Raw genomic sequence first — 22,776 nt, 5'->3', positions numbered from 1 at the left:
GGTCGGTAATGCAAGAGTTGGTCGGTAGTGTTCCATTACTGAGGTAGGTTTAGAGTTGTGCAGGTTGGTTCAATAACCTGATAGTTGTAGGAAGTTTCCTGTTCCTGAACCTGGTGGTGTGGGACTTGAGGCTTCTGACAGAAGCAATGAGGAGAAGGTATGACCTGGATGGGAGGGACCCACGCTGATAGATGCAACCTTCTTGAGGCGGTGCTTTCCGCAGATGCTGTCACTAGTGAGGAGGGCTCTGCCCATGTTGGAGCATGCTGTGTCCATCTACTCTCTGCAGCCTCTTGTGTTGGTGCATTGGAATTGCCATTCTGGTCAATGATGCATCCAGTCAGGATACTTTCCTATTTGTAAATCTGCCCAAATATCTTTTAAACACAGTAACTGTACCGTCTCTACCACTTCCTTTGGCAATTCATTCCATATACCCGCCACCTTCTGTGTGGAAAAACTTGTCCCTTAAACCTTTCCAGTCTTGTCTTAGATCCATGTCTCTTCCCTGAGAAAAAATAAGTCTGTGACCATGTACAGTATCTATGGCCCTCATAATTTCATAAACCTCAATAAAGTAACTCCTCACCTGCCTACACTGCAGGGAAAGCCATCCCAGCTTGTCCAGTCCCTCCTTATAACCCAAGCCCTCCAGTCACTGAAGCCCCCTGTAGGTTACTGTAGGTATTGCAAGATATGTAAAGGTTCATGGTTGAGTATAAAAACTTTGGGTCCCTACTAAGTATAAGGTTTTAAGTGGATATAAAGATCCCTCAAAGTGGAAATATAAAAAGAATAAAGATTGGAATTTATAAAATGTCTTTCACACTATTAATGAACATTAAGCAGTTGGGCAAACTTGTATTGTTTTCTCTGAAGTGCTGGAGGCCAAGGAAAGACCTGATGGAAGTTTATAAAATTATAAGAGGCATAGATAGGGTAGACAGTCAGAATCTTTCTCCAAGGGTAGAAATGTCAAATACTAGAGGACTTGGATTTAATGTGTTGGATGGGGTGGAAGTTTAAAGGAGGCAGATACGATGGTAATGCTTAAGAGACTGTTAGACAGACAGATGAGATACAGGGAATGGAGGGGCGTGAATTATGTACAGGCGGAAGAAATGCCTTTGTTTAATTCAGCATTGTGTTCGGTGCAGAAATTGTGTGCTGAGAGGCCTGTTCCTGTGCTGTGCTGTTTATATTCCACCAGACTTGGGATGTGGGAGGTTGTGAGAAACCCACACAGTCACAGGAGAATAAGCAAACTCGCCTTTGGCATGGTTGAGCGTGGATCACTGGAACTGTGAAGTAGCAGCTGGAGTATCTGCACCAACCTACATCATCACTGGAAGTGTTCGGTAACCCCAGAAGCAGCTGCTTAATTTGTAATGTGGATTAATTCCCTTAATAACCAACAAGTCCTCTTGAGCCAAATAACTTCTAGGATTTCATACTGAACAAGAGTTGTACTAAGTGGATTGCCATTACCATGGTGAAAGATCTTAAGGAGCCATCATGTGAGTGAGGTCAGATAGTCACAACCAAGCAACAGAAGTATCTTAAAGGAAATGAGAAGGAGCTGGAGGTGTTTTAGAAAGGAATTGGGGATGACTGGGCCTGCGGAGCTGAAGGCAAAGCTTGAGCTGGAGCAATGGAAATCCAGGAGTTGGAGGAGGGGAGTTCTCAGGGCATAGTGAAGCGGAATCAGAATCAGATTTGTTAGTATGGAGTGAAATGTGTTGTTTTGCTGAAGTGCAGTGCAAAGAGTTGAAATAGTGCACAATAAAGAATGGTAGAATGATAGAGAACACTATTACAGTATCAGCAATCACCAATCAGGGTTTCATTCCTGTCACTGTCTGGAAGGTGTTTGTAAGTTCTCCATGTGACCCCGTAGGTTTCCTCCAGATGCTCTGGTTTCCTCCCACATTCTAAAGAAGTACAGTTAGATTTGGTGAGTTGTGGGCACGTTGAGTTGGTGCCGGAAATGTGATGAAACTTGTGGGCTGCTCAGCACAATCCTCACTGACTTGATTTGACACAAATGCATTCTCTGAGTTTTTTGATGTACATGCGACAAATAAAGCTGATCTTCTTTTCTTGAATAACAGTGCACTGCTCAGAAATAATGGTGATTGGAGGGGAAGAAGTTGTTCCTGAATCATTACGTGTCTTTTATCTTCTGCACCTCCTCCCTGATGGTAGTAATGAGAAAAGGACATGTTCCAGGTGACGAGGGTCCAAAGTGATGGATGACACCTTCTCGAGGCAGCACCTCATTGGTGGGGAGGGTTGTGCTTGTGATGGAGCTGGCTGAGTCTACAACCTTCCATGGTCCTGTGCTTTAAAGCCTCCACACCAGGCGGTGATGTAACCAGTCTGAATACACTCCAGTGTATCTCTATAGAAAGTTACAAAAGTCTTTGGTGAGGTACCAAAGCTTCTCAATCTCCTAATGAAATGGAGGTGCTGACATTGCCTTCTTCATGAATACAGTAATGGGTTGGGCCCAAGATAGATCCTCAGAGATACTGACATCCAGGAACTTGAAGTTGCTCACCCTTTCCACTACTGATCCCTCATTGAGGACTGGTACATGTCCTCGCAACCTCTCCTTCCTGAAGTTCACGGTCAAATCCTTTGTCTTGTTGATGTTGAGTGAGAGATTAGTGTTGCAACACCATTCAATCATCTGATCTATCTCTCTCCTGTATGTCTCCTTGTCGTCAACTGAGATTCTACCAACAAAGGATGGCTTTTGAGTAGTGCTTTTCCACACAGTCATGAGTGTAGAGAGAATAACGTAGTGGCTAAGCACCTACCTTGAAGTACGTATGCATTGATTATCAGTGAGGAAGAGGTGTCATCGCTGATGTTTACTGACTGTGGTCTCTTGGTGAGGAAGTTGAGGATCCAGTTGCAGAAGTAGGTACGGGTTTAGAAGCTTGTTGGTTAATACTCAGGATGATGGTGTCAAATGCCAAGCTATAATCAATAAATGGCAGCCTGGTGTTTTTTCTTTAAAAAAGAACCTAACATTTGTCACATGTACATTAAAAAATACAGTAAAATATATCATCTGTGTCAACAACCAACACAGTCCATACTCTTATCCATAGATGCTGCCTGGCCTGGCAAATTCCTGCAGCATTTTGTGTGTTGTTTTGGATTTCCAGCATCTGCAGATTTTCTCGTCTTTGTGATAATTAAACTAATTCAGATTCTGATTCTGACAATTGGCTTGAACGTTTCTTTAAACTAGCTGGACAGTAGGCCAATATAGGAGGATCTGCTGACCAGCAGTGACCTAAATCCTCCAGGTGAAGGTAACAGCAAGTAGCTTGGCACCTTCTTGTGTTCTCCCTAACTCTCTGTGCCAACTGAGAACTGGCTGTAAATGTTACATCAATCCTTCTCGAACTATATCCTAGTTAGGTTTTCTTGTTGATGTCAAATTAACAAGCCATTCGTCTGTCTGGTCTGTATCAATCCCCATCCAGCATATGCTGTTTTACTTTTACTATTGTCACGTGTACTGAGATACAGCCTCTGACACCAATGGGATATTAAACTTTGGAGCACCATAAATTGGTAATTGCTTTAGTCCCTAAATTGCCAAGATACAGGAATAGAATTAGGCTCTGCCATCTTGGCAAATTTTATTCTTTCCAACCCCATTCTCTTGAATTCTCCCCTTACCATATAATCCCCTTGCCAATCACGAATCTCCTCCTTAAATAGTCTCTGATGGCCTCCACAGTCCTCTGTGGCTACAAATTCCACACTCACCACCTCCTGGCTGAAGAAACTCCTCCTGATCTTAGTTCTAAAGGGGCGTCCCTTTATTCTGCAGCTGTGCCCTCAGCTCCTAGACTCTCCACAATGGTAATATCCTCTCCATGTCCATTCCACCCAGGTCTTTCAGTATCCATTTTATTATATTGCATGCAAAAAGCTTTTGCTGACTTGCCATCTGGATTGACCATTCCATACGTACTGTAAATACATTGAGGTAATAAAAGGAAAACAATGCACAATATAGTGTTACAGTTGCAGAGAAAGTGCAGTGCAGGTAGACAATAAGATGCAAGATCATAATGAGGTACAGTAGATTGGGAGATGAAGAATTCATGGTCAGAGTTTGCAAGGTCCGTTCAAGGGTCTGATAGCAGTGGGACAGAAGCTGTCCTGGAGCTTGATAATGTGTTCTCAGGATATTGTGTCTTTTGCTCGATGGGAAGGGGAGAAGGAAGGACTGGCATGGGAGCAGTCTTTGATTATGCTGGCTGTTTTCCCAAGGCAGTAAGAAGTATGGACAGATCCAATGGAGAGGAGGCTGGTTTGTGTGATGCTGTTGTCTCAGTCCTTTATTCCACTACTAAATCCACAGACTCCCTTCAACTTTTCACCTTGATCATTCCATGTGGGGGGAAAAAAGCTCCACATTCCAGATACCTGTATTGCTTACTTCCTTATGACATTGAAGGAAGGCTTTTGGCCCACTGGACACTCAGAACATCCGCTACCTCATTCGTGTCCCTTTAATCTACTACACTCACACCAACCATTCTCCAGTTTCCTGTCTTTCACCTAATCCCCAGGGGCAATTTATAGGACCCAATTAACCTATCAACCCACAAGGTTTTGGGATGTGGGAGAAAACCAGAGCATCCTGGGAAAACCCATGTGGTCATTGGGAAAACGTGCAAACTCCACCCAGGAGCACCCGAGGTCAGGTTTGAACCTGTGCCTTTGGAGCTCTGAGCCAATGGGATCACAACTTTTCAGGGAAAGAGGTCTCCTCTGATTCCTCTCTTACCTTTGCTGCTTTGAATGTCCTTATGAGGAGCAATCTTGTAATGAAATTTAAAAGGAAGGGATGATTTGATTTAATTCCAATACTGAATCTGAATCCGGTTTCTTACTGACTTCGGTGATGGGAAATTTGTTATTTTGCAGCAGCGGTACAGTGCAAAGAAATAAGATTACTATAAATTCCAAAATAAGTAGTGCAAAAAAAAAAAAAAGGAAATGTTTATGGACCATTCAGAAATCTGAAGGCGGAGGGGAAGAAGCTGTTCTTCTTCTGTGGGGTCTTCAGGCTCCTGTACCTTCTCCCCAACGAGAAGAAGGCATGTTCCGAATGGTAAGGGTCCTGGTGATGGATGCCACCTTCTTGTCCTCGGTGGTGGGAGGATTGTGCCCACGGTGGTGGGAGGATTGTGCCCACGGTGGTGGGAGGATTGTGCCCACAGTGGTGGGAGGATTGTGCCCACAGTGGTGGTGGTGGTTGGATCGTGCCCACGGTGGTGGGGGGATCATGCCCACAGTGGTGGGAAGATCGTGCCCTCGGTGGTGGTGGGAGGGCCGTGCCCTCGGTGGTGGGAGGATCATGTCCACAATGGAGCTGACCGTGTCTACAACACTCTGCAGCCTCTTGCGATCCTGTTATCTGGAGCCTCTGTACCGGCTTGTGATGCAACCAGTCAGAATGCTCTTCACTGCACGTCTAGAGAAATTTCGGTGAAATACTGAATCTTCCCTCACTCCTAGTGAAGCAAAGCTGCCAATGTGACTTCCTCGTGACTGCATTGATATGCTGAGTATCACTGGCAGTTATAAATGTGCAGTTTTCTCACTTGCTAACATCACAGTCTTATCCAGCCTAATTAGTGTTGAGTCATACTTAAGATCAGTTACTGGAGATATATTTTGATATGGGATTACGTTCCCATCTGTGATTTTCTTCTTCACCTTGCTAATTGTTCAGTTCCCTAACACTGGAAAATTCTGCCTCATTGAGGCAGCCATATTTCCAGCTTGTTGACCTCTACTCAATGTTGTATTTAAAGTAATATATCTCAAATCATTCTGGCAGATGCCATCGTCAAACAAAACTAACGTTCAGCCACAATATCTGCTCTGAGATGAGGAACCAAACCTTGACCAGGGGGTGGTCGTGAAGGAGAGGCAGAGAATTACAGGGGAGACTTCCAGAGCTCGAGGCCCCGTGCAGTTGGAGGTACAGCTGCTAATGCAGGAGTGTTGGAACTGGAGCAGCACAGAGATCCTGAGTGACTGCAGGGTGGGAGAGACCAACACTGCATGATATTCAAAGAATGACTCAATTTGTAATCCAAGCTGAACCCATTGTCATTGGCACAAGTCTGGTGAAGTACAGGTACAGTGGAGAACTTGCCTGCAGCAGCAATATGGACACAGACAACATGCAGAACATAACTTGTACAATTATCCCATACTGTGAGCAGGGGGGCAGGGGGGTGGAATACACTTGTTCAACAGCAAGACTTTAGTTCAGAAAAGAAGACTCAATTGAATACAAGTGGAAGAAGTGGTCTGTATTGTTCTGTTGTTCAGCTAGCGTTTGGGTTGTGCAGGAGGTTCAAGCACCTGATGGTTGTGGGAAAGTAGTTGTTTCTGAACCTCATGCTGTAGAGCTTCAGGCCTTCTGCCTGACAGTAGCAAAGAGAAAAGGGTATAAGCAGAGCACTATGTTCCTGGATGTAAACATCACTAATCGGCGTCAAACCACAGAGCTTCATGGCTAAGAAAGCACACCAGCATCTCTGTTGCCTCAGGATGCTCGAGCAATTTAGCATGACCCCTCTGACTCCCACCAATTTTTAACGATGCACATTGAGAGCATCCTAACTGCCTGCATCATAGCTTGGTATGCAGCTGCTCTGCCTGTGACCAAAAGAAACTATAGTGAGTTGTCGAGTTCAGTAGATCATGGAACCCAGCCTCCATCCTGTCTGCACTTCCCACTGGCTCAGCAAAGCAAGTGAAATAACTCTACCCATCCCAGACGTTCTCTCTCTTCCTCTCCCCACTACCACCAGGCTGGAGGACAGCTTCTATCCTGCTGCTGTAAGACTATTGTATGGTCCCCTTGTACAATGAGGTGGACTCCTGATCGTACACATTCTTGTCTCCCTGCACTGCACTTTCTGTAACTGTAACACTTTATTCTGCACTTTGTCATTGGTTCCCTTGTACTACCTCAGTGTATTGATCTGTACTGATGAAGTGATCTGTTTTGATGGCATGCAAAACAAAGTTTTTTCACTTTACCCTGGTACACACGACAATACTAAATAATAAAAAAATGGTAACTCATTGAAGGAGGATACATTGTGACAGTCTGACCAAACAGACTTTTATTCCTGTGTCCGTGGACCCAGTGAACCTCCAGATTCTGCGCTATAACATAGCAACAACGCTACCATTCTTCTTGTGAAATGGCGCTGAAAGATATTGGTGAGGTACACTGGAGGGACCCGTGGGTCAGGCAGCATCTGTGGGGTGGGGACAGTATTGTCGATGTTTCAGGATTGGGGGGGGTGGGCGTGGGATGGTGAATTCCAGATAAGGAAAGCACCAGCTGACATTGCCTCCATAGTGCCTTGAACGCTGCCAACTATGGACACAGAGGTACTGTTTATTTTTAAGACATTACCTTTCCTATTTACATGTTGAGGCATGCTGAAATATTTAGCGAACCAGCTAAACATCTGCGAAGCATTTGCATTATTCTAGAAGCAAGCATGCCTCCTGAATATGCCGTCCAGATGATCAGACTAAAAACACATATTGAAAAGGAGAAAACAGCGTGCCACGCATTCATGGTGACGTCCGACAGTAATCCATACCTTTTTCTTTACGCATGCGAGTCTGAAGAAGAAAATTAAAATGGAAAAGAAATTAACTCTTAACATAGTGGGTAATAATATAGCTCCTGGCTGCTTTTAGATAAAGCATCAGCATTGATATTGTATGGTATTGAAGTTTCCAGTAATGTGATCCTTGAATTTAAATGAATATACATGCAATTTGGAGATTCAATTCAGCCTTTCAATTTTGCTTCCCAATTCGGTAAGATTGTGGACGATCTGATTGAAAGTGTCTTGTGATTGTTACATGCTGTGATATAGTTTTAAAAATACTTTGTCTGCATGCCATCCAGACAGATCATTCCATACGTAAGTGGATTGAGATAGTAAAGGAAAACAATGCAGAATATGGTGTTACTGTCACAAGGTGCAGTGCAGATAGATTGTATCTCATCTGTAGGAAAACAATGCAGAATATGGTGTTACTGTCACAGAGTCCAGTGCAAGTAAGATTGTATTTCATCTCTGCATTCCTGTTGATTGATCCTGGTAATCTTTCATCCACTTGCTTATCTACAATCCAACTATCTCTGCCTGAAAAATATTCAACCAGCTTCCACACTCCACTGAGGACGAGAACTGGGGACTGGAACCTTGTCAGATACAGGCTCTGAGATAAGTTTATCATCACGCACCAGGGTGCAGTGAAATTCCTTGCTCACATGAAACTCACAGAGTAAACAGTGTACATGAAAACAACAATAAATCTACCAATAAATACAGCGACAAGTACAAAAACACAAATGTAAGAGGTAGAATGAAAGGTTTGAGAATATGGCTAGAACACTGGATTGAGTTGAGGTGATCTGCAGATCAATAACTCAGTCTTCCTTTGCTTTTGTCAGTGTAAAGGAGGCCAGATTGTGAGAACCAAATGCAGTGTGCTAAACTGAGGTGCAAGTGAGCCGTTGTTTCGGTTGGAAGGCCTATGTAGGTCTGCATGGTAGGGAGGGAAGACGGAAAATAGAAGAAGTCACATCTCTTGTCACTGATTGTCAATATCCTTTGACCTTGGCTGATTCGGAAGGTGCCCTGAGGGGTGCAGTAGGGTAGAGATGGTAAAGCAAACCAGGAAGGGAGTAGACCATTCAGAATGCCAATTAGAGAAGAGAGTGAGATTCATTCAGTACAGAAACAGGCCCTTCAGCCCAACAAGAGCAGGAATCCAGAAATAGAGGAGTCACAGTTAAAGGCTCTGTCAACTATAGCTGAGGGGAAACCTCAATGAAATACTCTGAATTTCTTCATGCTTATGGACAGAAATGTCAGCAGTTCCCTGTGAAATCACTGGCATTTCTCCGGAAAATCGTGAATATTACCTGGTCACTGCCTGATTGGTGTTTGTGAGACCTAATCGGCCACTGGTGTTTTCAAAATGACAGTGCCGATCCAACTTCGGATGTGCTTTGGAACTTCTATTGTCACAAAATGTGCTGTAAAAATGCATGATTTTACGTCATTATTTTAGCCAAAAATTGTACGTTGGTGCAGTATAGCATACCAACAATCCCCACAAGCATAGCAATATCCAGAGGTAGATAAAACTAGAGGATACAGAATAAGAGGAAAGAGATTTTAAGGTGACTTTTTTTCACCCTGAGAGGTGAGTAACTGGAATACACCGGCTGAGAGGGGGGTGGAAGCAGAGTCACTGACACTGATGAAGTGTCTAGATGGGCACTTAACTCATCTAGACATAGAAGGTGACTGAAGAGGCATCAATCCAAGGGTTGGCCACAGTAGCATAAATTACATGGCAGCTTATCATATAGTGGGAGCTTGCTGTGTTCAAATGAGTCGCCAAGTAAACTACAATACCATCTTGTAATTAATTGTTATGGAACCCAGTGAGATATCCAGGCTAATTGTTTTGCTTCTTAACATGTTTCCAAACCTCTGCATGCTGTGTTTGGTTAGTAAGCTTTGTATCCTGTGTTACCAGAACTCACCCAGAGAGGGGAATGAGAGACTGAAGATGAGGTGCCATGATGCGAAGAAGACGATGCTACACTAAAGACTTGGCTAAAGACATGAAACTGAGACACATCTTCCTGTCTGTCCTGTTTTTTGGATGCGTGGGTCTGCTATTCTTCGTGTACCTTCAAGCACAGATTGAAGAGCAGTCTCCAGGTTAGTCACTGGGGTTTGCTTGCAAGAAACTGGGCTATAATTTCAAGCTAGCTACATTGAGTCGGACCACACAGAAACAGATCTTATGGTCCGCCCAGTCCATGCCTAACATCTCACATGCATGGATCTTAGAATGGCTGGCAATGGAGGTAACTGCTTCATGTTCATCAATGTTTTAAAGATCAGCAAATGGTAGGAGCACTTGACAGTATCTGTGGAGAGAGAAGCAGAGCTAATGTTTCAGGTTGGAGGCCCTTGATCAGAACTGGGAAAAGAGGGCGAAGAAAGGTGGTCTTAAGAGGGTGGAGGAGGGATGGATAGCGCAAAGGGTTAAGGTGGGATTGCTATGGTGATAAACTGATGGTCAGATGATTATTGAGAGCAGTGAGTGCGAGAGAGGGAGTGTGTGAAATAAAAGAGTGAGAGACTATGAGAGTGATGGAGAGTGTGTCTGTTTGTGTATGCGAGAGGGAAAACTACAAAAAAATATAAAATCTGTGAAATTCAGATCTGCAGGAAATTCACAGTAGGTCAGGCGGGTAAAACCAAAGAGTGCAATTCAAAAAACTTGTGTGCCTTTCTGGTCACTCCATTATAAGAGGGATATAGAGGTGCTCAGGAGTTCTGCCAGATGCTGTGTGGATTCGAGGGAAGGAGAGGTTGGTTAAGCTTGTGTGTTTTTCTCTGGAGTATTGGAGACTGAGGGGAAATCTGATAGAAGTTTGTAAAATTATGAGGTGCATAAATAGGGTAGATGGTCAGAATCTTTGTCCTACCATAGAAATGTCAAGTACATGCATTTAAAGTGCGAATGAGAAGCTTAAGGGAGATATGTAGGACAAGTTTTTTTTTTACACAGAGCGGTGGGAGCTTGGAATGGTTGCCCGGGATCATAGTGGAGGCAGATATGATAGTTGTGTTTAAGAGATTTTCAGATAGCTTCATGAGTATGCAGGTCTTGGGATATGGACTATGTGTACGCAGAAGAGATTTGGTTTAATTCAGTATAATGTTTGGCGCAGCCTTTGTGAGCTAAAAGGTCAGTTCCTTACTCTACTTGTTTATTTATTTTTTATTTAGAGATACAGCACAGAAACAGGACCTTCTGGCCCAATGAGACCGTGCCACTCAATTACACCCATGTGGCCAATTATCCTACTAACCTGTACGTCTATGTGATGTAGGAGGAATCCCATGCAGTCACAGGGAGAACGTTCAAACTACTTGCAGACAATGGCTGAACTGAACCTGGATTGCTGGGGCTGTGATAGCATTACATTAACCCCTTCAGTACTGCGTCGCCAGTACTATTCGAAGAGTCAGTATTATCGAACTACTTACAAGTCCCTGGTTATCAACAGCAGAATCAGCAGGTTCTGGTACACAGGGAAAGTGAGTTACCTGAAACTGCTGAATATGATATTAATTCCCAATGAATGGAAGCTGCCCAGACAGAAAGAGAAATGCTGCTGGTTGATGTTATATTGTGCTTTATGATAACAGTAGGAGAGGTTCTATATAATACAGAATGCATAACCAGTGAACACTACAGCCATTGTGTTGTGGGGAAGAGTTAGTGAGTTAAAATGCCTGAACCACCGGGTCAGTGGGTTAAGGTAGCTCTGGAAAGTACTGGTGTTTGTTAGGTATAGGGATACACCTGGTCACCTCACTGTAAACCTTCTTACTGCTATGCACGACCAATCATTCCTCTTCCTTCTCAGTCTTGGCTCAAGGTAGCAGCTTGACCAGAAATGTGCACTTGTACTCTTTTCCTCCACAGATGCTGTCCGACTCAGAGAGTTCTTCCAGCATTGAATTTTTTAATAGTGCATGCTTCATTTATGAAGGGGAAAGCAGACCATCAGGAAGAGACTATTTGGCACATTATGTCCCTGCCTGTTAGCTATTAATTAGTTGGGCAATCCATGGTCTTGTGGGTTAGGGGACATCTGGTGCCGGATCCTGTTGCATTTTAAATAATGAGAGGGTTTCAACTCCACCACCCTTTCAGGCAGTGAGCTGCAGATTGTAGTCACTGAGTGAAACCCTTTTCCTAATTTCTTTAATTTCCCTCACCAATTTTTACAGATGCACCATAGAAAGTATCCTGTATGGATGCATTACCACTTGTTATGGTAACTGCTCTACAGAAGACCACAAGAAATTGTGAACTCCTTCATTGAAAGTGCCAAGGCAAAGCTTTCAGCACGATCTTGACCAGCAGGGAAAATGGGCTGCAAAAGGACAAATGGAATTTAAGACCATAAGATATAGGAGCAGAAGTAGGCCATTGAGTCTGCTCCGCCATTCAGTCATGGGCTGATCCAATTCTTCCAGTCATCCCCACTCCCCTGCCTTCCCCCCATACCCTTTGATGCCCTGGCTAATCAAGAACCCATCTATCTCTGCCTTAAATACACCCAATGACTTGGCCTCCACAGCTGCTCATGGCAACAAATTCCAGATTTACCACCCTCTGGCTAAAGTAATTTATCCGCATCTCAGTTCTAAAAGGACGTCCTTCAATCCTGAAGTTGTGCTCTGTAGTTCTAGACTCCCCTACCATGGCAAATAACTTTGCCATATCTAATCTGCTCAGGCCTTTTAACATTCAGAATGTTTTAATGAGATCCCCCCCTCATTCTCCTGAACTCCAGAGAATACATGGAACATAGAATAGTACAGCACAGTACAGGCCCTTCAGCCCACAATGTTGTGCCGACCTTCAAACCCCGCCTCCCATATAACCCCCACCTTAAATTCCTCCATATACCTGTCCAGTAGTCTCTTAAATTTCACCAGTGTATCTGCCTCCACCACTGACTCAGGCAGTGCATTCCACGTGCCAACCACTCTGAGTGAAAAACCTTCCTCTAATATCCCTCTTGAACTTCCTACCCCTTACCTTAAAGCCATGTCCCATTGTATTGAGCAGTGGTGCCCTGGGGAAGAGGCGCTGGCTGTCCACTCTATCTATTCTTCTTAATATCTTGTACACCTCTATCATGTCTCCTCTCATCCTCCTTCTCTCCAAAGAGTAAAGCCCTAGCTCCCTTAATCTCTGATCATAATCCATACTCTCTAAACCAGGCAGCATCCTGGTAAATCTCCTCTGTACCCTTTCCAATGCTTCCACATCCTTCCTATAGTGAGGCGACCAGAACTGGACAATACAGCCCAAGAGCTGCCAGAGGTTCCTCATACAGTAACCCTTTCATTCCTGGAATCATTCTCGTGAATCTTCTCTAAACCCTCTCCAATGTCAGTATATCCTTTCTAAAATAAGGAGCTCAAAACTGTGCACAGTACTCCGTGTGGTCTCACGAGTGCGTCATAGAGCCTTAACATCACATCCCTGCTCTGATATTTTATGCCTCTAGAAATGAATGCCAACATTGCATTTGCCTTCTTCACCACCGACTCAACCTGGAGGTTAACTTTTAGGGTATCCTGCACAAGAACTCCCAAGTTCCTTTGCATCTCTGCAGTTTGAATTCTCTCCCCATCTAAATAATAGTCTGCCCGTTTATTTCTACCACCAAAGTGCATGACCATACACTTTCCAACATTGTATTTCATTTGCCACTTCTTTGCCCATTCCCCGGAATTTAATACAGATAAGTATGAGGTGTTGCATTTTGGGAGGATAAGCCAGAGTGGAGGAAAGATTCTACGAGTGGTCCCCCACGTCCTTCTCACAGAGCAGTTTTTTTTACGAGGCCGAGTTGCGAACTCGACACTCAACCCGGCACGGATGGACAGCGTGCCCGGGAGCGGCCCGACTGGATTCGAACTCGGGAACCTTCGCTCCGGAGTCCGGCACTGATGTCACTGCGCCACCAGAGGGGCTTTAGCACAGTGGCCTTCACAAATCAGGGCACTGAGTACTAGAGTTGGGAAGTTATAGTGAAATTGCACAAGAAGCTGGTGAGGGTGAATTTGGAGTATTGTGTATAGTATTGGTCAGATATCAATATGCTCAAAAGAGTGCGAAGAGAATTTACAAGGACATTGCTGGGACTTAAGAACCTGAGTTACAGGGAAAGGTTGAATAGGTTAGGATTTTATTCTCCAGAGTGCAGAAGAATTAAGGGAAGTCTTATGGAGGTATACAAGTAAATGAGGGGTATAGATAGCGTGAATGCTTGTAGACCCCTCAGGTTGGGTGAGATTAGAACTAGATGTCATAGGCTTAGGATGAAGGGTAAAATATTTAAGAGGAATTTGAGGGAAAATTTATTCACTCAGAGGATGGTGTAAGTGTGCAACAAGCTGCCAGCAGAAGTGCTGGATGCAGATTCAATTGTAGCATTTATGAGAAGTTTGGATAGGTCCATGACGGGAAGGGTTTGGAGTCCACACCACTTGCCTAAGAGATTCTAAAACTCCTGGATGGAGTGGATGTGGAGCAGATGTTTCCAGTAGCGGTAGAGTCTAGGATCAGAGAGCACAACCTTGGAATAAAAGGACATCTCTTTAGAATATGCATGAAGAGGAATTTGTTCAGCCAGAGGTTGGTGAATCTGGAATTCATTGCCACAGATGGCCATAGAGACCAAGTCATTGAGTATAGTTAAAGTGGAAGATGATTGGTAAGGGTGTCAAGGATAATGGAAAAAGGCAGGAAAATGTGGTTGAGAGGGAAAAATAAATCAGCCATGATCGAATGGTGGAGCAGACTCGATGGGCTGAATGGCTGATCTCTGCTCCTATGCCTTGGCATACAGAGAAGCTTATATGACTGACTCAGATATTCTTTAAAGCAAAGATTCCTGTGTCAGAGCCCAGACCAACAAGAAATGTGATTGAATCGATGCAACTAATATTAAATAAATGTCCTCAAAATATTGGCAGTCATTCCATGCAAATAATGACATTTAAATAGCCTTGACATGTTCATTTTTATCTGTGTTAAGGCATTATTTCATCGGCAATAGACGACTTTACAGCCATGGAAATAATATTTTTGATGAGAACATATGACTTTTATTACTTGCCAGATTCTCTGTCCTGTGGAAAACAACTACTTTGACCTCGATGCAACTATTTTGAAGAATTAATTTGCCCATTGTGGATGAAGTTAATGTTCTCCCTACATTCAATGCTGTAGTATCATCCATATGGAACTACAATGGACATTGAAAACTGTAAATTGATGATAATACCATGAATTTCAAGCATTTATTTGGTTATCTGCGAGGAGATGCTGGAACAGAGGAATCTGACGAGGCATCCAGTGGAGGTGTACTAAACAATGAGAGCCATAGATTCAAGTTCAAATCAAGCTTATTGTCACGTGCACAAGTACAGTGAAAAACTTGCAGCAGCATCACAGGCACATGGGTACAGACAACACACAGAATATAAATTATACATAAATTATGAAGATCACACAATGTAATTGAAGACCCCACCCACTCCAGGCATTCTCTCTTTTCCCCATTTCCATGAGGCAGAAGAGAGCAAAAGCCTAAAAACGTACCACCAGGCTCAAGGGCAGCTTGTAGCCTTCTGTTATATGACTTTTGAATCGTCCCCTAGTACGATAAGGTGAACCCTTGACTTCACAATCTATCTTGATATATCCTTCCACCTTACTGTTTGCCTGCACTGCACTTTCTCTGTAATTGTAGTACTTTATTGTTATTGTTTTACCTTGTACTACCTCAGTGCACAGTTGTGATGAAATCATCTGTATGGATGGCATGTCAAGCAAGAATCTTCACTGTACCTTGGTACATGTGACAGTAATAAACCAAACCAAGAGAGAAACAAAAGAATATGCACAAACTGGTCCTCAGTGCAAAAACAGACACCAATCAGAGACAAGCCTATTTTAACACAAGAGGTGATCCATATTACTCCTTTGCAGAGGTAGAATGTATGAAGTATAGTGTAGTGGTTAGAGCAGTGTTTCCTAACCTTTTTTAGCCCAAACCCATCCCCAAAGTACTTTCATACTTGCTAACACCCCCCCCCCCACAAAGCACCTTCATACTGTCCAGTGCCCCTCCTAGGCACAATATACTTTCCATCGCTCCCATAGTACAAAAACATGTCTACAATATGCTAACATAAGAAAAAAGATTCTGCTTTAATTTTTTATTTGTCTTTAAACCTAGCATACGCAGTATCTATGTACTGTACAGCAGCTTCAATATCAATGTGGTCCTTGAGCTTGATGGTTCTTTAGCAAGAGTTGAAATATCTGGTTCAAGTTGTGACAGCAAAACCCTTAAGTCTCCACCCTAGTGTCTCATTGGTGTCTGTTTTCTTCTGAGTACGTGATTCACTACACTGAAGTCTCTTGCAACAAGGTAGGAAGATGGAAATGTGATGAAGAGCGGATTCTCTCTTCTCCAAAGACCAGGAAACTGTATGACATTGTAGCTCCATACCACAAAAGCTGACTTTTTTTAAAAAGCATTTTTGCTTCATCATTCTGAATTTTGATAATTTCTTGCAAGCTTTCTTCCTATTCTTCCCCTTGCAAAGAAATGAGGTAGTTACCCAGTCCAGAATTTCCAGGTTGTTCAAATCCTCGAATCGCTTCTGAAAACCTTTCTTCAGTGATTGCAGGTGTAAGCAGTACACTTGCAAATCACCATCCATGAAAGAGGATGCCATACTGTCCGTACAGCGAAACAGTGACTGCATTCTTCTCCCAATGTTCTGCTTGTATATTTCCAATTTTCTGATAAAAGTGCATACTGCATTTTTTGCCTGGATTAAATTGAAATTCTCATCCTGCAGTTTCATATTTATAGTTTTTAATATGTCAGACAGTTTGGCAAGGTATGCCATATCTCCACATAGAAGTTCAAACATGTTTCTCAAGCTCTTGTCGACTTTGAGCAAAAATTTAACCATTGCCAAAAAGATCAAAGAAACGTTTTAAGCTGTAGTCTTTTGACAGCCAATGCACTTCAGTCTGATGAAGCAAGCATTCAGACTCTTCATCATTATCTTGGCATAACTGGCAAAACATTCTGCTATTTCATGGACAAGCTGTTATTTTGTTGATAACATATATTACGAGTCATGTTTGGAAAAAATTGCTGGCTGAGGTTTTTGGCTGCAAGAGGTTGATGTACATATTTATCTATCACTAATGGTGGGGAATGCCTATCAGTTATTGACAATGGCAGTGAGTTGACACAGATGGAGCGACGGTAACCGCATGCAAAGGAACAGAGAGGTGAAGATGATTATCATAACAGCAAAAATTACATTAACAAGGATTTGGATTGGAATCTGAACGTTAGTCGGGATAGAACTGGTGTTTGGCAAGCTAACTTTATAGTGTTCCAGTTACCGCATTGACCAATCATTTAAGGTCTCATAATCCCCAAAGGTGGTTCTTGACCATACATATGAAGCCAAGGTCACTCTGAACACCTCAAGAGGAATCCTCTGGGTCATAGGTTCACCGATTGGCTCTATTTCACCGCTTGGTTCCAGCCATCGCTGTATTGTTGTGTGACCCATTTTCCGTAGGTCTGTAGAGAAAGTTGAGAGGGTATACTTGACTTGCCAACTTTAAATGGCGTGAACTTGTTCAGTGCTGCGAGTCAAAGGGAACTGTTGGGCACGCTGGTTGCCAATTTATGCATTCCCAATAATGTTTGTTTGATTTGTAAGGTCAGATGAGATTGCCAAGTTTCAGACATGTGATGACGAGTGTTTACCACCTGCAGGGCTATGGTTCTTCCAGTGTTCCAGTGCCTCATGCCTCATCCTTTGATTTGGAAGTACTAACGGTCAGCCAGGTCTTGTGCCTCAAGTTATGATGCCACTTACTTTGGACGCCATAACTGCCCCCGTTGGGAATCACTGGGTGACAGTAATGCTTCACAGTGCCAGTGATCAGGGTTCAGTTCCCTCTGCTGTCTGTAAGTAGTTTGTATGTTCTTCCTGTGAGTGTGGATTTCCTTCAGGTGCTCTGGTTTCCTCCCACATAATTCCAGAGAGGTACAGGTAGTGAGTTGTGGGCATGATCTGTTGGAACCATAAGCACTTGTATGGTGACCCCAGCACATCCTTGGACTGTGTTGGTCATTGACACAAGCAACGCATTTTACTGTGTGGTTTGATGTACAAGTGACAAATAAAACTTATCTTTATCTTTAGATAGTAGGAAACCCTCAGGACAGAAGTCTAAAACCATAAGTGTGGATTTAAGATAAAATGTAAGAGGTTTAAAAGAGACACTCGAGACTGCTGATGCTGGAATCTGGAGCAAATGACAAGCTGCTGGACTCAGTGGATCAGGATGTATCTGAGGCAATCAGTGAACTCTGGGTCAGGAAGAATCTGAGGCAAAGTGATGATGGATGTTTTGGGTTGAAACTCTGGATCAAGACTGAGTGTTTTAAGAAGAGAGTCAGTTTAAAGAGGGGAGAGGGAAAGGTGAGGCAAGGGGCTGGTCAGTCAAGTCAACGGTTTGCCATTGAGGCACCCCCAAAGCAGCCCCTGTCTGATGTAAAGCTCACCTCACCATGAATGAAAAGATGTAACTTCCCCCATTCTCACACCCCACCACCTCTCTGCCTGGTGGTGTATGGCTTTCAGTGAAGTAAATTCAGAGATCAAGAGTGCATCTTTATCATATGAAAGGCCCTTCTCAAGAGTCTGAAAACAGCATAGAAGCTGTCCCTGAGCCTGGTGATGCATGTTCTCAAACCGTTGTTTCATCTTCCTGACTGTAAAATGGAAAATACAGAATGATTAAACACAAGAGATGCTGCAAATCTGGAGCAACACATGGGAAGTGTATATGGAATTAATTGAGAGGAGGCTAGTTTTGTGTGATAGCTGGGGATGTACCAACAACTCTGAAACTTCTTGAGGTCTTGAGCTGAGCAGTTGTCATACCAAACCGTGATGCATCAAGACCTCCCTATCCCTGAATTCCTGTACAGTCAGTTGTGTATATTGGTCAGAATGATCATTTACCCTATTAGTTTGGAATATTTTCTTGTCGAGTCTTACGGAACAATAACCAATGCAAATCTTCCGTGGTATTATTTAAGGCTTGGAGTTTACTGACCACACTCACTTTCTCTATTTCTGCACAATCACTTGGCCAGGCTTTCTAGCCAAGACAAGACTTTCAAGACCCAATATCCTGCCCCAACCTCTCACAAGAGAGGGTGCAAAGGAAGGTACCAGGAAGCTGTCTGGATTAGAGAGCATGTTGTATGAGGATGTGTTGAGCAAGATGGGACTTTTCCATCCTGAACAAAGGAGGATGAGGAGTAACTTAGCAGATGTGTGCAAAGTGTTAAGAGGCATAGATAGAGTGGACAGCCAGCGTCTTTTTCTCAGGGTGGAAATGGCTACTATGAGAGGGCATTCTTTTAAAAGGATGTCAGAGGTAGGTTTTTTTTCCATGGAGAGTTGTGGGTGCATGGAGTGCGCTGCCAGGGGTGATGGCAGAGACAGAAATATTAGGGATGTTTAATAGAATCAAAATGGATGAAAGAAAAATGGAGGGCTATGTGGGAAGGAAGGGTTAGATTGGTCCTAGAGTAGGCTAAAGGGTCGGCACAACATCGTGGTTCAAAGGGCCTGTGCTGTGCAATGTTGTTCTATGTTGTATGATATAAAGTGCAAAGTCATTGCAAACTGCTTTGAGAGACTGGTTCGATCACATCTGAAATCCTTCTGCCCACTACCCTGGACCCCCATCAATTTGCCTATCGTACCAACAGGTCAACAGAGGACGCCATCTCCACAGCACTTCACTCTGCCCTGACCCACTTGAACAGCCACAACTCTTACGCCAGAATGCTGTTCATTGTCTTTAGTTCGGCATTCAATACTGTGATCCCCTCCAAGCTGATCGCCAAACTTCGCCAGCTTGGTATCAGCTCATCCCTCTGCGATTGGACCTTGGACTTTCTGACTAACAGACTCCAATCAGTTAAGTTAGACAACCTCTCCTCCTCCACTCTCACCCTGAACACTGGCGTGCCTCAAGGCTGCGTGCTGAGCCCTCTTCTATGCTCCCTTTTCACCTATGACTGTGTTCCTGCACGTGGTTCTAACTCCATAATCAAGTCTGCAGATGACACCACGGTGGTTGGCCTGATCAGAGGGGATGACAAGATGGCCTACAGGGACAAGGTCCAGCACCTGACCACGTGGTGTGGCGACAACAACCTGGCCCTTAACACCCAGAAGACCAAGGAGATCATTGTGGACTTCAGGCATGCTAGGAGCCACACTCACGTCCCCAGCTACATCAATGGAACTGTAGTGGAGCATGTATCAAGCTTCAAATTCCTTGGTGTCCACATTTCCAAGGATCTCACCGCGTCCCTGAACTCCTTCATCCTGATCAAAAAGGCACAATAGCACCTTTATTTCCTACGGAGCATCAAGAAAGCTCACCTGTGTCCCAGGATACTGACGGACTTTTACTGCTGTACCATTGAGAGCATACTCACCAACTGCATCTCAGTGTGGTTTGGCAATTGTCCCGTATCAGACCGCAAAGCAGTCCAGCGTGTGGTGAAGACTGCCCAGCAGATTATCAGCACCCAATTGCCCACCATTGAGAACATCTACCATAAACGCTGCCTGGGCAGGGCGAAAAGCATTATCAAGGATGCATCTCACCCTAGCTATGGACATTTTACTCTCCTCCCATCCGGTAGGCGCTACAGGAGCCTCCGCTCCTGCACCAGCAGGCACAGGAAGAGCTTCTTCCCTGAGGCTGTGACCCTGCTAAACCTCACATCACAGCGCTAAGCAATATTGCACCCATATTGTACTGTCTCAGTACTTTTATATTTGTGTGCTGTAGCACTTTTTATTCGCAGTTATTTTGTAAATAACACTATTCTTTGCATTTCTGGTTAGATGCTAACTGCATTTCATTGGCTTCGTACCTGTACTTGTCCCAATGACAATGAAGTTGAATCTAATTTATAACTGGAAAACACAAATGGGTTGGGTTGGTGCAAACTACATTCACCCTTGAACAATGACAAAGCTCTACCCATGAGCTTGGCTGTGAATCAAAGCTAAGGATTGCTCTTGAAATGTTTCTGAATGTTGTTACTATTCAGAAACAATACAATTAAGAGATCATTATATATTTAAAATTGTTTAAAGGACAATCACTCCACAGAGCATGATATGGTGGTGCTGCTGCCTCACTGCTCCCTAGACCGAGGTTCAACCCTGAGCTCGGGTGTTGTCTGTGTGGACTTTGCACATTCTCCCTGAGGCCATGTGGGTTCCCCTATTCACTCAGCTTTCCTCCCACATTGTAAAGCTGGGTTGGTAGGTTAACTGTCTCTAGTGAGTAAGTAAAGGTTAGAATCTTGAGGGAGGGTTGGTGGGAATGTGGAGTGAATTGATCAAAGGAAACTGCAGTGGAATAGGATTTCTCTGTTAGCCGAAATAGACTCAATAGGCCAAGTGGCTCCTACATCATAATCCCCATTAATATTTTAAGTAATTAAAAACAGTACAGCACCTGCAAAGAAGTTAAAGAGAATGTAACAAGCATATTTTGGGTCTTTTCTCCCCCGCTACCTTCCCTCTTCCCCATCCCCATCCCCTTCCTCTGTAAAAAAAAGCCCCAATAAAGTATGTCGTTTGATGACTCCCATGCAGATCTAACCTAATGCAAAGCCTATGAAATGGTCTGAGTTCAGAGGATCTAGCAAGTTAATGCCTCACCATGGGCTATATCCAGAGGTTTGTGTTCATCAACCTGAAAAGACCCTACTCCTGCAAAAATGTCTGAGTTAAAATTATAAGTATACAGAAGGATTGGGCTTTAGGAAATCATTCTGAGTTCAGAAGTTCTGTCAAGATCACAATGTGCATTCACACCCATGGCATTAGCACCAAAGTTCAGCCTGTCTTCACAACTTCTCTCTAAAACAAGGGTGGTCATTTCCAGATGTAAAAGTAGAAGAACGTCTCTCACAGAGTCTTAAGTCTGAGTATCCTCTCCCCACAGAACTGAGGCAGCATCATTGAATATGTTAAGGTTGTGCCTTTGATTTTTATACTATGGGGGAGTTGAGAATTATGGGGAGTGAGCAAGGATATAATGAATCATTTATAGAAATCAAAAAAAATTCTGCAACTACTGACTATCTGAAATAAAAACAGAAAATGCTGGGAAAACTCAGCAGATTGGGCAGCATTTGTGTTGATATACAGTGGATTCTGGTTAATTGGGACACATTTTGACCTAATTAAATGGTTGCCCCAATTAGCCAAAGTTTCATGGAAATATGTAAAAAGGTATAAAAACAACAAACTAGCACTTAACTGAGTAACAAATAATGTATTTAAATGAAATGCACAACAAATTAGAGCACTATCAATACTACTACAGTACTATAAAACTCTATTAGTTCCTAATGGTTATAGACAGGGGAAATCATCCAGAGTATGTTGTTGTGTTCTTTTGATTAATTTTAAATGAGCAAAATCAGCACAATTAATCGAGTAAAGATCATGGACTGCCTTCAAACAATATTTACAATAATTGCATCCTCTGAATCTTCTTTTTCATTGTAAAATTCAAGATTATCGTCAAAACCTTAATTCTGCGTACCGTAGTTCCTAACTTGTTGAAGTAGTGAAATTGTTCCATTTTCACACCCGGCCGTTTCTGGCATATCCAAGCCCGAATGCTTGAAACCACAGTGAGCAAAGCAGTTTGGATTTGTCCTGCTGCTTATTTCTCGCCAAATATAAGTGACTAAAACACTGCTTTTTTGAACACAAACACATGTCAATATCACTATTTTAAAAACTGTTTGCTCTGAGCACTGTGTCTAATGGTCAACAAGTGCATGTAACTGTTGCTAGTTAGAATGCACTCACTGTATATAGTTGTATATTTACAGGTGTATAAAATCATGTGGGACAGAAAGAAAGTAAAACCCTGGGATCAGCATGAATTAGTTGGGCAGAA

At 43.3% G+C, this 22,776-nt stretch overlaps 1 protein-coding gene across 2 annotated transcripts in view; it reads left to right on the top strand.

Moving 5' to 3' along the window:
- LOC140200451 (carbohydrate sulfotransferase 9-like) overlaps positions 1-22,776 on the top strand; it is a 70,738-nt gene that overhangs the window by 10,684 nt on the left and 37,278 nt on the right. For both annotated transcript variants that reach the window (XM_072263831.1, XM_072263922.1), the window contains one exon: positions 9,637-9,824. In XM_072263831.1, coding sequence (XP_072119932.1) covers positions 9,680-9,824 — 145 coding nt within the window. In that variant the 5' untranslated portion in view covers positions 9,637-9,679. The remainder of the gene's footprint in view (positions 1-9,636; positions 9,825-22,776) is intronic.

This window comes from Mobula birostris, chromosome 1 (assembly GCF_030028105.1).
Source record: "Mobula birostris isolate sMobBir1 chromosome 1, sMobBir1.hap1, whole genome shotgun sequence".
NCBI lineage: Eukaryota > Metazoa > Chordata > Chondrichthyes > Myliobatiformes > Myliobatidae > Mobula > Mobula birostris.
The sequence above is the reverse complement of the archived record's forward strand: the minus strand, read 5'-3'. Positions and strand labels throughout refer to the sequence as shown.